This window comes from Podarcis filfolensis (assembly GCF_964270895.1).
Source record: "Podarcis filfolensis genome assembly, chromosome: 1".
Lineage (NCBI taxonomy): Eukaryota > Metazoa > Chordata > Lepidosauria > Squamata > Lacertidae > Podarcis > Podarcis filfolensis.
This window is the reverse complement of record NC_139604.1, coordinates 78,928,744-78,944,066: the sequence shown is the minus strand read 5'-3', so window position 1 is coordinate 78,944,066 and position 15,323 is coordinate 78,928,744. Positions and strand designations below refer to the sequence as shown.

The 15,323-nt window shown below is 39.6% G+C and overlaps 1 protein-coding gene and 1 long non-coding RNA gene across 9 annotated transcripts in view; one reads left to right on the top strand and one right to left on the bottom strand.

The window, feature by feature from the left end:
• The window catches only part of SHANK2 (SH3 and multiple ankyrin repeat domains 2), a 338,706-nt gene extending 325,355 nt beyond the window's left edge, over positions 1-13,351 (top strand). For all 8 annotated transcript variants that reach the window (XM_083601126.1, XM_083601124.1, XM_083601130.1 and 5 more), the window contains one exon: positions 8,961-13,351. In XM_083601126.1, coding sequence (XP_083457252.1) covers positions 8,961-9,534 — 574 coding nt within the window. In that variant the 3' untranslated portion in view covers positions 9,535-13,351. The remainder of the gene's footprint in view (positions 1-8,960) is intronic.
• LOC310757911 overlaps positions 1-15,323 on the bottom strand; it is a 29,871-nt gene that overhangs the window by 8,131 nt on the left and 6,417 nt on the right. Inside the window, exon 2 of the long non-coding RNA XR_014545565.1 lies at positions 2,767-2,987. This is a non-coding gene — a long non-coding RNA (uncharacterized lncRNA). The remainder of the gene's footprint in view (positions 1-2,766; positions 2,988-15,323) is intronic.

Genomic DNA, 15,323 nt, shown 5'->3' with positions numbered 1-15,323 from the left:
AATAGAGTAAAGGAGGTAATTGTGAATTGGGAAAGAAAGGGGCGGGAAGCATCTTGAACAGTTTAGGCTGGAACCAGCATCTGTTATCCTGGAGGTTTATTCTAATCCATAATGATGTTATGGGTCTAACGGTCATGTTACTGAGATTTAACAATAGTTGCAGGGTTGCCAGCCTGAAACTGTTGACTTAATATCTTATTCAGGGAAGATTCTGTTCTTCTGACACTCTTTTGTACGCTTGTGATATTTTTTACTATGTGTCCTCAGTCCTTCCTGAAGCCAGGAGGTATTCAAGTGTTTCATTGCCATGCATTAATATACTGAGTTGTAAATGTTTCAGTGTCAACACAATTTTGCCCCAGACAGGTAAGTGAAAAGTAAATCAAGAAGATGAGTATATGCATTGGCAGATGTTGAATTGGTCACCTTTGAACTTCATAACCTTAGTGTTTCATAAATAACCCAACAATCAGAGAGGTGGGTTTTTTTTGTTTTTTAATTAAAGTTTTTATTGTTAAAATAGTTCATCATTTTAATAGAGGTGTTTTTTTTAAAGCTGAACTTTGTTACATCCTTTACTTTCACTTCATCTTGTTAACTGTTTGTCGGCCAATTTTGCAGATGCTTTTGCTTTGTAACTCTACAGTGTCTCAGTCATGCCATTTTGTCATTTTATTTGCTCTCATGACTGCCGTTAACAGAAGAGGGGCATTCTGAAGTGCCATGAAGTAAGTGACGACCAAAGGGGGTTTATTTGGGGTTTGTTTCTTTTTTTAATCCATTCATTGGTTCACATTCGTTACCTTTTGTTCATTTTTCATTCATAGTTTGGATTAGATATTTCTCCTATCCAGAAGTGGTAGCCATTCTTTAAAATTCACCATAGGTTTTCAACATTAGACCCTTTCTTACATAACTTTCACCAGTACTCATAGTACTCCTGTTAGGTATCATTTGTCAAGAAACAGGAAAAGGGTGCAGGTAACTTTAAGGACGTTTTGGTCCTTAAGTTCTGGGTGTGGTTTTCCAGGCTGATTAGGCACAGCTGGTGACGTGTATAAAGAGAAGAATTTGCAGTTTGCAACTGCCTACAGAAAGAGAACACCCACATGCTTTGTGTTTGTTGTTTGTATAGCCGTAATAAACTCTTGTTTGAGGGTTTTTAAACCAGTCTTGTAGTTCTGTCATCTGCCGCCAGGGAAAATTTGCCTCCAACAACTCCAACTCTAGAATTAGTGAAAGTGTGTAGTTAAAAAAAATAAATTAAAATATGAGAAATTGAGCCAAAGGATAAAATTCAGCCATGTCTAAGCCTTGTTGAAATCAATGACACAGTCAAATGCTTAATTTATATTGCATTGTACTTGTAAAGCCTCTTACCTAGTGTCAGTGATGACTGGTGCCCATTGGGAATGATAGGGCAGAAGGCCAGGTGACCAACAGTAGATAGAGCCAGAGCCAGTGATTGGCAGAGCCATCCCCTAACTGGTTAAAAGTTGGACGTCAAACAGGTGTGAGTGGCTGAGAGCAGAATGAGGTTGATGGGCAATGCCCATTAACCCCAATGGACCAACCTCCACTGCCTAGTATGGTGGCATGAACTATTGGCATGAATGATTAAGTTATTGTTCAGGTTGCTGAAAGTTTCAGTTCAATTTCCATGAGGGAAAGGGAGAGTGTTAGTTTGGTTGGGAGTAAGAAGTTGCACGGGGGCAGACTTAGGACTGAAAATAGGTCCTGGGTTGCAGAGAAGTTAATGGACAGAAAATTTAGAGGCAAGGAATCTGAAGGAAGGCTCTGAGGAGGACAATCTTGAAAGAAAAGTAAGCGGAGAATGAGGTAAAGTGCAAAGATGACAGAACTGTGGCAAAAGTGGTCTCTGAAGAAACTTCGACATAGCTTATGTCACTCCTGACATATGCTGTAGAAGGAGAGCTAGGTAGGCTAGTTAAGAAAAATGTAGGGTAACAAAGTAGCTGTTAGGTTTATAACAGCCTTCATCAAACTGGTGCCTTCCATATGTTTTGGACTACAACTCCCATGGGCCCCAGCCAGCATGGCCAGGTTGGCAAAGACTTATCCAGAATCTAGATACACCAAGAAAATTCTTCCAGTTATTGCTTCTGCCTTTAGTGTAGCGTTGTGAACTGGCAACAAGTATCAGTGAGCAGTGCAGGTGACTGTATTTCACATATTGAGATTTTCTAGGCAGCCATTTCTTCTAGTCTATAATTGTATTGCACATAATGATGATGATAGAGAAGCCTCTGGTATTTGTTGGCTGAGCTGGTGCAAACTCATGCACTTTCCCAACTGCCAAGGAAATAGCGTTGTCAGAATATTTTCTGAGGCAAGGAGGACCTCTGAAGAAATTGCATAATGCTTAAGGACTAGAAGGTCTATGGGGGAAGAGAGATGAATGTTGTGGCGAATCTGCACATGCAGCAGACTGGCTAAAGCAGTGGGACAAAGTAGGCAGTGCATTAAAAAGCAGAGGTCTGAGGAAACGATGGGTGGGGAAGGGATGGGAGTTTAAGAAAACAAGAGCCAATGAAAACTTCAGATGGGGCCTAGTAACAATAGTGGCAAGACAGAAGTCTGAGTGTCGCTTCTGGAGGGCTGGAGACTATGCTGGGTTGAAGACTATCAGGTTGTAATGGAACTGCTATTCTTTTAAGAGATACATAGATTGGAATTTGTGTTAGTGGTGGCATCTGCTGACTCCCCCTCCCCACCTCCCACCAAAGCTGGGGTTGCATGGCTTACCAGGTTACATGTCTGTAGCGTTGGCTTCCAGGTTCCCCTCCCAGAGAAGTGGTAGCAACCGGCTTCCACCAAAATCTCGCCAGAACTCAGAAGCCTACACTGCAGCTGCTTCTTCTGCGAGATGTTCTGGGTTCCAAGCACTCTTGGAGGAAACTGATTTTCTAGATCCATTTCAGTCAGCATTTAGGCCCAGCTTTGGCACAGAAACTACATTATGATCTCTGTCAGGAAAGAAATGCGTTCCAGTCAATTATCAACTTCTCAGTGGCTTTTGATACTATAAACCATGGAATCCTTCTGGAGTGGTTGTTTGAATTAGGGGTTCATGGCACCGCTTTGTGGTTGTTCTGGTCTTACTTGGATGGTCATTTCCAGAGGGTGATGCCGGGGTTTGCTCTTTGGTCCTGTAGAATCTTCAATGCAGAGTTCCTTGGGGTTCAGTTTTATCCCCTATGTTGTTTAACATCTATATGAAATCCCTGAGTGGAGATACAGAGTTTTGGAGTATGTCATCAGCAATATGCTGGTGACACATAGCTCTACTTCTCCTTTGCATCTGCAGGTGTGGCAGTGGATGTGCTGGACTGATGTCTTGCCTCAGTTATGGACTGGATGAGAGCCAATAAACCGAGGCTCAATCCAGATAAGACAGAGGCACTGTTAGTGGATGGTCCCTGGATCGGATGAATGGGAGATTTCCTGCTTTTGATGTGGTTACACTCCCTCTGAAAGAGCGGTCTTGGGTTGTCTCAGTGGCGTGGAGTGCCTTCCATCAACTTCAGCTTGTGGCCCAGCTTGTGGCTATCTGGACAGGGATAGCCTAACGTCTGTTGTCTATGCTCTGGTAACCGCTAGGTTAGATTACTGCAACGCATTATACGTCGGGCTGCCACTAAAGACTGCTTGGAAACTTCAGCAGGTGCAGAATTCGGCATCCAGGTTGCTCGCCAGAGCAAGACAGCTTGAGCTGCAAAATGACAGCCACTTGAAAGGGGACTGATTGCAGAAGTTGGGGGAAGAGACCTTCAACACAAATTCAGGATTTCCTCCCAATGCAAACAGCCGCTTCAAATGTCTTATTTTGGTCATGACTCCAGCAGGGAAATAATGATTTAATCTCTCACTCTCCCCACCCACTGACTGCTGCAATCTTGATCATTATAAGCCCCACACCAGGTGGCTATTATTTGAATTATTTAAAATGCATATTAAAATAAAGATGAACATCATGTACAGTTTGGCTCTACATCCTGTGGTCCTTAGTTCACTTGCTAAATAGCAAATTCCATTGAATTCATGAGAACTTTCTTATGAGTAAACATACATAGGATCACATTGTACATCTTAAAAAGATGTTTGGGCAACAGTTTGGCATATAAATGACTCTTGTGTCCATGTAGTTCTTTGTAGCAGGAAAAAAACCACCTTGTATATTGAAGCTTTCTGCTAGTTAGGGCTGGGCAATGTCTGGTTTTCAACATCATGATATATCACCAGCTAAACATCACAATATACTGATATATCACAATGTCTGAAACAAGGATGGAGCTATGTAGAGGCATTGGCTGGCATCACGGTTTTTCCCATTCTGTAATTTTTTCATAGCATGCATGCGCACACACACATATTGTGATTCACGATACATTGCCAGGTCAAAAATTATGAAACTGATATCACTATATGGATTTCAAACTGGTTTGGGGCATGTTGATATATCGCCCAGTCCTACTGCTAGTAAACGTTTGTTTAAAATGTAGTACTATATTTAAATCCTATTAAAATGGCTCAAAATAACTTAATAGGAATTCATGCCTACAGACTGCTTTTCCTGGGAAAATTCAGTGATGTGACACAGTAATTACATATTGTGAAATAATCTAAGACAACATAATGTGTATTGCAATCAGAGGAATCAAAGGAAGTGAATATTTGCAACAAAATATCACTGTATGCTTATTCCTAATAGAGCCAGCTTTTCATATATATATATATTCCTGACAATATAAAAAGCCATATTAGAAAAGTAAATTTGGTTGGAAAGAATTGTCTCTAGTCTAATAACCGCTTATTGACAATTTACAGAAAAGGGTATAGTCCGAAGTTGCTAACAAATACTTTATTTCACACAGCTATGGATGTGGATGTGTTTGATATTTCTAGAAGAAACTCTTTCCCCGCTTCTGACAATCAATATTTTAAGCAGCTCAATTTAGTATTTTTTTAATTTCTGAAAGATTTTTTTAAAATCCCTAACTGTTCTATGTTAAATAAAATGCACAGCTTTAGTCTGGATGTCATTTAATGTAATTTTTTAATATAAATCATTATTTTGGGTAAATTTTCAGGTCCTTTGTGTTTGAATTACAAATCAATAACCTTTGACCAATGTTTCTCTCACTGTGATTGTAAAATAATTACCACAAATTCAAAGAAACTATTTAGACATGCTGGGAATTGTAAGTGCTGGTGATTTGTATTTGACGTTTTTCCTGCAGCACTTCTGTCAAAGAGAGAAGCTACTTTTTAAACTTAACAGATGTTTCCAACTTGGCAGTGGAAAGTGCAGCATTAAATACTTCCGAGTTGTCTTCTTCCTCCCATTCACCTAAATAGCTTCATGGGCAAAGTCTTCTCAGGGTACATTTTAAAGTCTGAGACATGTTTTTCTTTGTGCCAGAGAATGTGGTACAAACCAACCCAGACCCCATTGGCCTGTTTATTAGCATGCCATCAAAGGCATGTTGTCACTATAGACATGCAGTTTGGTATGTGATAAGGCCAGAAGCAATGCACAGAAAGGAAGAAAGGAGCCTGCATGTGCTGTGCACATTTTGACCCTTCTCCTTAGTCTTTGTATTCTCTGAGATAACAATCTGCTAAGAATATAAAACAAGATGTTAGAGACTGAAGGCTTGTCCACAATTCTGCTTGTCCCATGCCTAGAAAGCACAGGACCCAGAGGTTTTTCTCTTGCCCTGGAAAAACAAACAGTTTACTACTGAATTGGAACACATGGCAATCTGCAGAAAGCCCAGTTGCCACTTGTTCCAGTTCAGCATTAAACCATGGGTTTTCCCAGGGGAAAGTGACGGGGAAATCGGAAGTGTGGACAAGCTCTAAGCACCAACATTCTAGAATCCACAGTAATTTTTAAATTATTTTTTACCCACTGTAATTTACAGTCATTTCTGCAGAAATCGAATACTGACATTAGAAAACCTTTTCTTTGGTTACAAATAACTTTTTTTTGCATTCTTGCTAATTCTTTACTGCCATGTTGGGAAGATTGCCTTTATCCATACAGAGAGCTATTAATACTAGCCCATCCATGCTGCACTTTAAATCACTCCTTCTGCTTCTCTGTATAAGAATTTGACATTTCTGATGTCCCATACATTAGTTGTACTACTACTATGTAGGTTGTGCCACAAATGAACTTCTGAACTCCCTTTTATGACCACACCAGAGAGGGAAGGGGGAAGCATGCAAACCTGGGGTAGGCAAGACTTGTTTCCATCCATTGATCTGCATAATGCTAAGCCAAACTTTATCTCATTCCAGACAAAGTGTGATCTGCTAGCAAAGAATTATATGGTTTACCACACATGGTTTGTCTGGGGGAGATAAACTGTGACCAAGGCTGGCCCAAGACATTTTGACACCTGAGGTCTCATTCATCATTTGGTGTAGAAGTTGAATTTGTTTTTAACTGAAAATAATATTAGAATACAACTAATCAACTCTGTGTTGATAATTTAAAATGTACAGATTATGGCCCAAATCCCAAGAACTATGCAACTTGTTTTACATATTCAAGTGAGTTTGTGCTTGTGTTTTTTTACCCGTTGCATGCCAAACGTATTTTGAAAACGAAGGGGCATTCAGAAGTAGTTTGTAATGTGATATGTGTCTCTGCTGTATGAAGGAAAAAAGTAAAAAATATCACTTGACATACCTGAAGTACCTATTTAGATCCAAGCCTATATTTTTTTATACTTAAAAGTTATTCACACAACAATCTTTAAAAGCACCAGAAAGGCACAATTCTCACTCAAATCAAAAACAGATTAAAGATGGATTGGGAGTTGTGGAAGGAAGGGCAACGAGTGCAGCTGAGTGGATAGAAGCTGAATAAAAGCAAGTCTGAGATATTGAAAATGTGCATGTGCTGTGACTTGGAGTGGACACTAACACCTGTTATATCCCTTCTGATTAGTCAGGCTTGCATTGCTAAGACTTCCTTGGATCTGTTGCTCCATCTTGATGCCCCAATTACAGTTGTAGCTAGAAGTCCTCTTTGCCAAGTTTACTGCAACCTGTTATTTCAGTTTTGTTTTCGTTACCAATTATTTATGCTTCATGACCTCAAGGCTAGATTCATATAATTGTCAGAGATCAGAGACCTCCTACCTGAATGATAAACTTTCTTCCTTTGAACGTGGGAGGCTAGCAGTGTTACTAGCTTCAGATTTCCCCAGGTGAAAAAGAGCCTTCAGATGAGCTGGATCTGTAATACAATCTTGCTTTGAGCTGGATCTGTAATACAACCTTGCTTTGGCAAATAAAAACAGGGACTGCTCTTATTTTTAGCCTTTAAAAAAATCAAAATGCATTATTTTGTATATTAATAAAAGAGGATGCATCAGAAATGCCAAAAGTAAGGATGAATAAAAATCTATAGTCCATACACATTCATTTACTCTTAGTCCCAGGACTCCGCTAGACTGGTAAAGAAAAAGCGATTTATATGTGTTGTATGTGCGATATAACATTGTGTCACCAGATAGCGATGTGGAGTCCCATTTTTCTCTACTTGTTTTCCCTGTTTAAATTTACAACGCTATAAGCTGAAATGCTTCTTTGATGTGTCTAGAGCCAGCCCTGATCATAACATTAAAACAAGCAGGCAGATCTTCAGAGCAAATGATACATATGTGTGTCTTTACCCTTTAGTTACCTATTGATAAACCCCTCTTGCTTTCTACGCTGCCTAAGCATAGACCTTAGGCTTACTTGTCAGGAACCAAAGCATGTCAACAAGACCATCTCCAAGATAAAACTCTCTCACAATGTGTTTTTGAGTGCAGTTTCTGTTCACCAAATTTGATTCACTGGGTGCAAAATGTATTTCCTCTGGATTTTTTTTGGAGATTTCAGCTCTCTTTTATTTGACTTACTATGTGGGTATGCAAATATCTGAACCACCTCTGGACTCTTAATATACTGTACATAGGACCAGGGGCAGAGGAAGGGGTGTGTGCTGGGGGTGGGTCACCCCAGGTGGCACCACTAAGGGGGGCAACAAAATGCCGGGCAGCACTCACCACAGGGCCTGCAGCACGCCCGAGCCACGCATCTCGTCTGGGAATGACGCGGTGGCTTGGGCGCCTGCAGGCTCCTCGCTGCCCCAAACAGTCCACCCGCTACCTCCCCCTCAGCTGTAGGGCGGCCAAGTGGGAGGAGGCAGGCAGATTCCTCGGAGGCCCCACAGAGCATCCTGCCCTGGCTCGCCCTGTCCGTAGGCGGCTGGCTCTGCCCCTGGGTGCAGGGCACGCATGCCACCCCAGGCACCCAATTGGCTTGCTCTGCCAATGCGTAGAACTACCCCTGGTGATCCAGGTCACTGTACTAAGAGCATTCAGCTAGTTCAAAACACAATGGCCTGCCTCCTGAAGGTAAAGTTCCCAAGCATCAGAACTGGGTTCTTCTAGGATTCTGGCCTATGCTTAGCAAGACTGGTTTCAGCATATAACTTACCTTGGGAACTGCCTCCTCTTCTGTACCCTGCTGTGATCTCTTAGATGTAATTTCCTTAGTGCATCATCTGTGCAACAAATTAGAACAATGACACAGAGAAGCATCCTTGGTTGTTTTGTCCAGTTTTGGAACTCTCTTGTGAGATTCACCACAATTAAACACCTTCTGCTACCATAATGCTCTTTGGGGCAATGATTCAATGGCTAGAGTTAATTTTTAGCAGCATATTTGACATTGTCTTTGACTTTTAAAATATTTGTAAAGCTTGCTCATAGTTTTCTGCCACTATTGTTTTCATAAAGTCGTATGGTATCTCTTTGGCATTTATATATATCTTTAATACGTAATCGTGTCATAAGTTAGCAATGAGCTGGTTTGTATTTTTAATGCGTGGATAGTCTGAATATTTCCTGTTCATTTTTATTTGTTTATTTCAGGGGCACAGAAGTCATGAGCACTGTCTCAGGTACTCGAAGTTCAACCATCACTTTTACTGTCCGGCCTGGGACTAGCCAGCCAATCACACTGCAGAGCAGATCCCCAGACTATGATAGTAGGACACCAGGAGCAAGACATGCTCCAAGCCCAGTGGTTTCACCAACAGAAATAAGTAAGGACATCATGCCAGCTCCTCTGACTGCTGCTGCTCCAGTTGCATCTCCTTCTCCAACACTTTCTGATGTTTTTAGCCTACCCAGCCAGCCTCCTTCGGGGGACCTCTTCGCTTTGAACACAGGGCGCAGCAGGTCTCCTTCTCCCTCAATCTTGCAACAGCCAATATCAAATAAGCCTTTTACAACTAAGCCTGTCCACCTGTGGACCAAGCCAGATGTGGCAGATTGGTTGGAGAGTTTAAACTTAGGTGAACATAAAGAGACCTTTATGGATAATGAAATAGATGGCACTCACTTACCAAACCTTCAGAAGGAAGACTTGATAGACCTTGGAGTGACTAGAGTTGGTCACAGAATGAACATAGAAAGAGCCTTGAAACAGCTACTGGACAGATAAGAATGGCTGCGCTTGCCTCACATACCTTTGTTATAAATAGAGATGGGCTGGTACTGAAACACCCCAAATGCCTTGGCTCCCCAAGAGTACCACTAAATTGAAGCATCAGTTGGTTGCTATAGTTTTTGATATGCAAGAGTGTAGATTGTAAGTTTGGTGCCCGGGAGCAGCCCCAAGTAATTGTACGTTATTAAAGGGACTATATATTTCAAAGAGGAAGGAAGGAAGGGGAGAGAATAAGGAAAGGGGGAAAATGCTAATTTTAAAAAAAAAATATATGTGTGTGTGTAAGCTCTGGTCTTACTGAAATTATTTCTAAAATTATTACAGTATTTTTATTTATGGGGCATGGGAATAACATTCATCCTTTGGTATTCATGAATTGTTTTCCTGCCCTTCAGAAATGCCCTTCTGCCTGAACAATACTGTGCCAGTTTCTTTTTGGTTTGAAACATATTGGTGTTTCTCCTTTCACAATAAAGTATTATGTCTAGCTCTTTTTGCAATTTCTGCTCTCCCCCCCCCCCCAGTCATTCCACATGCCCATTGCACTCAGTTCCATGGCTCCTGTAGGTCCTCCTGTTTTGATTCTCACTTCTGCCAATTAGACACCATACTAACATTCACATTTTTTCATAGCACATTTACTGGTTTTAATTAAAAATCAATACATTCGTGGGGTTGTAGAAGCAGAGATTTCAAAAAAAACAAACAACTTTCTGACATCCTTTTGGCTTGTTTATTACATTCCTTGGTTTATCTCTAATGAATTTAGTTCTTGTCATCCTTTGTAACTAGTTACATAACTTTCATTAATTTTTGCCCTCCCACACAGATTCAGATCTGAATGAGCTGTCCATGCAAAGAAAAGTATTTTTATGCACCGATTGCTTTTGCTGTGTCAAAGTGATCACGTGTGGTGAGGGACTCAATTACTGCTATGATCCAAAGTATAAATAAAAGAACAATATATATTGTTTCTACAGTTCTGCATGTGAATGCACAAACTTTTGCACAAGCTATGTTCACAACTGTGCATAGGGTGGGATTTTCCATCTCAAAAGATCATCTTTCTGCTCTTGCTGAATCCACGTGGCACAAAGCCTGTTTTTACATGCAGAAGTGTATCTTTATGTGTTGGCATTAGTCTTTTATGGCACCAGGAAGAGGAAAATCTAAAAGCGATTGCCTGCAGAAACTGAAACTATAAGCAAGATGCAGGTTTTTTTTTTTCAGAAACCTGGTGGGCACCTATTATAGATGCAAGGAACAATTTCTAAAAATTCAAGTTAGCTTCAGTTCAGAGGCGCCAGGTTGCCCACCAGACTGAGGGGTTCTGGCATGCTTTGTACACGTGTGTTGTCTTGCGTGGCACACACACGTCGTGTCACGAGTGCTGTGGAGGAGCCACCCACTGATACTGCAACATGCGACCCCCTCAACATTGAGAGGGCCCAACCCCATTCCAACAAATATTCAGGGTGACACTTCAGCCGCCTAAAGTTGGCACACCTGCTTCAGTTTGACTGAAAATCAAAAATCCCAAAGTTCGCTTCTGCATTGCTGCATGAACTAGACCAGCATTGCAGGAGAATACATTTGTGCTCACAACCTGGGTTGAGTTTATTTAACATTGAGTTGAAACCAATGAAATGGCTATGAATTGGTTGGAATGCATACTTAGAATGGTAGTCTTTATTGTGGGATATATATTTAGATTTCGTAACCTATGGAGATTAGCAGTATTCTCCCAGCTTATTCTCTCTCCCACTGTAAGTAATACACATTATGAATTTTGTGGTTCCCGCCTTCCTGAAGACTTCAGCCTATAACAGAAGGTTAAATCATATGTGGTTACTCAGTCATCAAACTACTTAACTTTCAGAAGGCCTCATATTTTTGGAAGGCATCTAAATTCTTTCCTTAATATGTCCCAGCCTATCTCTAATTATATTTTCTCACAACGAAGTGTCTAATTAGGTCTAGAACTAGTACATAAAATTTAGCAATTTCAATATCTTTCTTTACTGCAAGTTTAAATAGTTGTACAGATAGTTTATAAGCACAATATTTTAAGAATATAAGTGGCTGGTCTACTGGGCAGCCTTTGTGCCACTTCAATGCTAGAAATTTAAAAAAATAAAATAAAACTTTTGTGGTTTACTACTATTTCTGTGGAATAATTATTAAGTCTTGACCTTTTTAAATCAACCTCATTTGGATGCATCTGAACCAGCAGAGCTGTGTTATATTTTCTATCTTTGCTAGAACTTCTTCAGAAGATGAGTGTTTCTTCAAACATGGTTACAATTAACAATGCAGTGGTTAATTATGAAAACTAATATTCATCTCTCTCTTCTCCCCCCACTTCACTTTCTGCAAAAACTGGTCTTTTGACTTAACATCTGTTGTTGTATCCTTCACAGGTTCCTATTTGCATTTGAAAGTTCCAAGTAACCTTATAATTAAAATCTAGTTTAAATGCAAAAGTCCTGAAATTTCCATAATTATATGGATTATGTAGAGGATGACATTCATATATTCAATGGCTACAAAAAGCCATCAAATATTTTTTTTGTGGTGGTGGGGGTGTAAAAAAGGAAATGATAATTCAGCCATCATTGTCTTCCATTTGGTGATATTGCAGAATTCAGTAAATAAACCACGAACGCCATGCTCCTTTTTGCTTCTTTGAATGCAGTTGGTGTTACCTCTACAATATGTGCCAGGAAATACAAGAGGACACATGGTAGGAAAAGAAAATAGAGAGAATTATTTCTAAGCTGCTGTTAATCATACCCTTTTACTGTTGAATATCTTATGGTGGTGTACACCGAAGTTACAAGTGATGGTAATCCCTTTCTTAAAAGGGGTCTCTTAGATACGTATCTCTTTCAGGCACTTATATAGTAGGTACAATAGAATTAGTAGAAAAGAGATTTAAACATCAAAGAGCTAATGAAATAGTTTATTTTTACATTGTGTCTTATGATTGAAAGAGTAATAGGGCCTACAAGGAACTGCTTTTATCAATAAAATACACCTTTGCCAAGAGGAAGTAGTCTTTGGTACTGTTTGATGGTTTTATCACAGAAAGCAATAGTAACAGATACAGTTGCCTCCTAGCATTTTTATCAGTTTTGAAAATGTTGGGAGCAGGAATGGCCCTTCTAATCTCCTGCTACTATGATGGTGCAAAATAAGGTGTTAGAGATAATCTTGTTAATGATATTCCAGGTTTTAGGAACAACTTTTGTTTATATACTGTAATTTAAATAAATTGCATTTACATGCCTAGTTTCTGTAATATTTGTGTATACAATACCAAAATCACACAAGATGTAAATTGTGTATAACTGCACAGACTCTATTCCCTGGGTGTCTGGGAACATTTTAAGTTTTAATTCATATATTATAAAATGACTATATGTGACTGTTGATTTACAGAATTTACATATCACAAAAGCTAACTATTTGTGGTACCTAAGTTAATAAAAGTGATTTTCTGATTCTGAGTTCCTTTACAAACAAGCATTACCCAGTTGATCTGGCAATGACTCTGTGTATGAGCCTCTAATACTGATAATTTTTCCATTACATTTATTTTATTTTCTAGATAGTAATGTTTCTCGCTATAGTTTGTGTAACAACTTGTGTTCATGTTATCTTTGTTGCTGTAATTTTTGTGCTTTAATTCCTCTTATTTCAAATTGATGACAACAAAATCAAGCTCCTGTAACTTGCACTTTCCCTAATCCTTACTACTCTTGTATGGCAACCAAAATTACTGTAAGAAATAAATATAATATTGCACTAAGGTTGTGGTTCTGATTACAAACAGTAAGAGCAGTCTGAATCTTTTGTTTTTGAAAAGAGTTGCCAAAACTTGCTGTTTAATATTTCTTTTTTAAAAACTGTTCCAGTTACCTTTAATTTAGCTCCCACAAGATATCTGACTACTTATCATTATTGTGGATTCCAAATCCGAATTTCAGATGAGAAATGTGAGTTGTAGAAATATGAGAGAACACACGTTTATGTAAGGGTGGTTTGAGTTCTTGCTTTGATGGATGTTTTAGCAATCTTCCCCCCCCCCGATTGTAGTGATTTCAGTTTTCTGAGCTTCCCAAAGGACAATTAGTTGTCATTTCAGATGTTAAATCATTATAGTTTAGTAGAAAGCCCCCATGTTAAGGCACCTTACGAAAGAGACGCAAGGGCTGTGACTCAAAGATTCTCACGTCCCTCACTGGGCTGCAAATAAGTAGCACCGCCATTGCTCTTCCCTCTCAGCGTGCTGACCGTGTGGAGGAGGAAGGGACTGCCTGCCCTATTGGACGAGAGATTTAACAGCAGACCATTTTGACGCCTTTATTCCAAGCATATCTCCTTTACCGTTTGCCTGATCCTCTTTAAAAGCCATTCAAGTTGGTGGCTGTTGCAGCCTCCTGCGCGAGAGTATTCCAAAGTTTAACTGTGCGCTGCATGAAGGCATTTTACTAAATGTGAAGCTAAATAAAGGCCTTTCCCACTCCCCTTTTGTCCAGCAACCGTTTGCATATAGAGAATTATAGTCAGAAAGGGGAATCGGGAAACAGAAGCTTATTTCCTAACGCAGTTCAGGTGTAAGTGCGTTATGCTTCCATCACTCGTATTCTGCAATTGGAGTTCATCAATTCCTATGGAAGGATTGCATTTCCCTTATCATGGGAAGAATGTTGAATATTCTAAGCTTTCTGTTTCTTCATCTGATTCCCCTCACCTTTTTTTCCTTTAAGTCAGATGTGGGGAACCTGAGGCCCTCCAAAAGATGCTGAAGGCCACTTCTCATCATCCTTGACCGTGGCCCATGCAAGGTGGGGCTGGTGGAAGTTTGAGGACAAAAACACTTGGGAGGCCACAGGTTTCCTGCCCTTGCTTTAAATTCTGAAGATTCATGGAAGAAAATGCCTTAATGCAGTTATGAAATTTATGTTCCATAATAGATGGGATTTGGCTTTGTTTAGAGGTTTAGTTTTCTCCCATGCATGGGTTTCTGGTCTATGTCCATTGTGTCTGATATTCAAAGGATTCTGTAGCTTTGTTTTCTTCAGTGTTAATTGTATTCAGTTATTCTAACTGCCAAGATACATGGATATCTTTATCTAGCTATAGATACGGTTATACCTGCACACATTATTATTTTGTAATAATAATAATAATAAAACTAGCCTCGCACCATGCTATGGAATTACGAGTGCTGGGTCTGGTTCCAGGTAGTAATTTACACATCTTTGTTAAAGCTTTTTCATTCAGGAAACTGGTTAATTTCAAACATATTGCATTGGCCACCTTACAGCACAGAGTGAAGACTTGCATCAACAGGATAATACTCAAGAACAGTACCAGCACTGACCATGAGTTGTATACTGAAATTGTACATCAGAACGCAGTACATACAAGGATGAAGTGCGGGCCTCGGACACTTTGAACCTGACTTGTACAAATCATGTTACAAACTGTTGATCTTTTGATGAGAAATACTATTTCAACATCCATGTATTGTAGTTACAGTGCCTTGTATTCTGGATCAAGAAGTCCATCAGTGCACAGCTTAACAAAAAATTAAATTGCTAAATGTTGAAAAAAAAATCAAAACATTATTTTGCAGCCCTCTCTAATAAAGCTGTGACTTGATGAGTCACCAAAATGAAATAAAAAATTCAAATAAAATTGTGTTTCAGTTGTTTCCCAATAACAAATATGTACAACATCTGTTCAGTACGTAGGGATATAATTTCTGTACTTTT